At 45.7% G+C, this 834-nt stretch overlaps 1 protein-coding gene across 1 annotated transcript in view; it reads left to right on the top strand.

Moving 5' to 3' along the window:
• Positions 1–116: 116 nt before the first annotated feature.
• The window catches only part of LOC119593508 (putative L-aspartate dehydrogenase), a gene marked incomplete in the record, with an annotated part of 5,692 nt that continues 4,974 nt past the window's right edge, over positions 117–834 (top strand). Inside the window, 2 exon segments of the mRNA XM_037942460.1 lie at positions 117–286; positions 386–525. Coding sequence (XP_037798388.1) covers positions 483–525 — 43 coding nt within the window.

Raw genomic sequence — 834 nt, 5'->3', positions numbered from 1 at the left:
ACCGAAAATCTAAACATGAGAGTAGACGGGTAAGGAAACGTCCTTTACCATCCTACCAGCAGACACCGCGAGGCTCTCCCAATGACCTTGCTAGGGGCTTTGTCGCTACCCAGGCCAAGGATGGTGGCAGGAGTGGGTGGAGGGGTGGTTGGGTGGCAGGGGGTTGGGTACACCGCCTCTCACAGCTACCACTACAAGTTCTCAGTCTGTTCCCCTGCCACTTGTAAACCGCCCTACCACACGAACTTTCTTTGCGATTTCCATGCGCTGCATGTTCACTCCTGAGGTACGTACCTGCACATCTTCCTCCGCGGACACCTGCATCATCACGTGAGGTATCATTACCCGCGCGTAAATCAAGGTACTGACGATCAATCCCTTCCAGATAAATCCAAAGGGTCTCCATCACAACAGGAGAGAAGGAGAGAAAGCGAAAGAGAGACAGAGCTGTTGAGTGTCAAATTGAGAATCTGCAGATTGTCATGGCACCCAAAAGAGTTGGCATCGTAGGTTACGGCCACCTAGGTGAGTGCAACTTGCATGGTGCATATGATGTCACAATCTGCACGGAAAGCGCATTTATATATTATTACCACAGTAATATATTTCTTGCACTGACCTTAATTTATGAGTTGTACATTTATAAATGATTTTAAGAACAGTCTAAGGGATAATTCATTAACACAATGGCTAAATTGGGTAATTATAAATAGAAAATATGTCTGATGGCCGTTAAAGATAGAGGGTAATGCAATACAGTATGCCATCACGAAGATTAAATCTGTTGGGAGAGCTACATATATGACAGTGTCGAAGCCGTTTTTAAGGTTGAGA

Source organism: Penaeus monodon, chromosome 32 (genome assembly GCF_015228065.2).
Source record: "Penaeus monodon isolate SGIC_2016 chromosome 32, NSTDA_Pmon_1, whole genome shotgun sequence".
NCBI lineage: Eukaryota > Metazoa > Arthropoda > Malacostraca > Decapoda > Penaeidae > Penaeus > Penaeus monodon.
The sequence above is the reverse complement of the archived record's forward strand: the minus strand, read 5'-3'. Positions and strand labels throughout refer to the sequence as shown.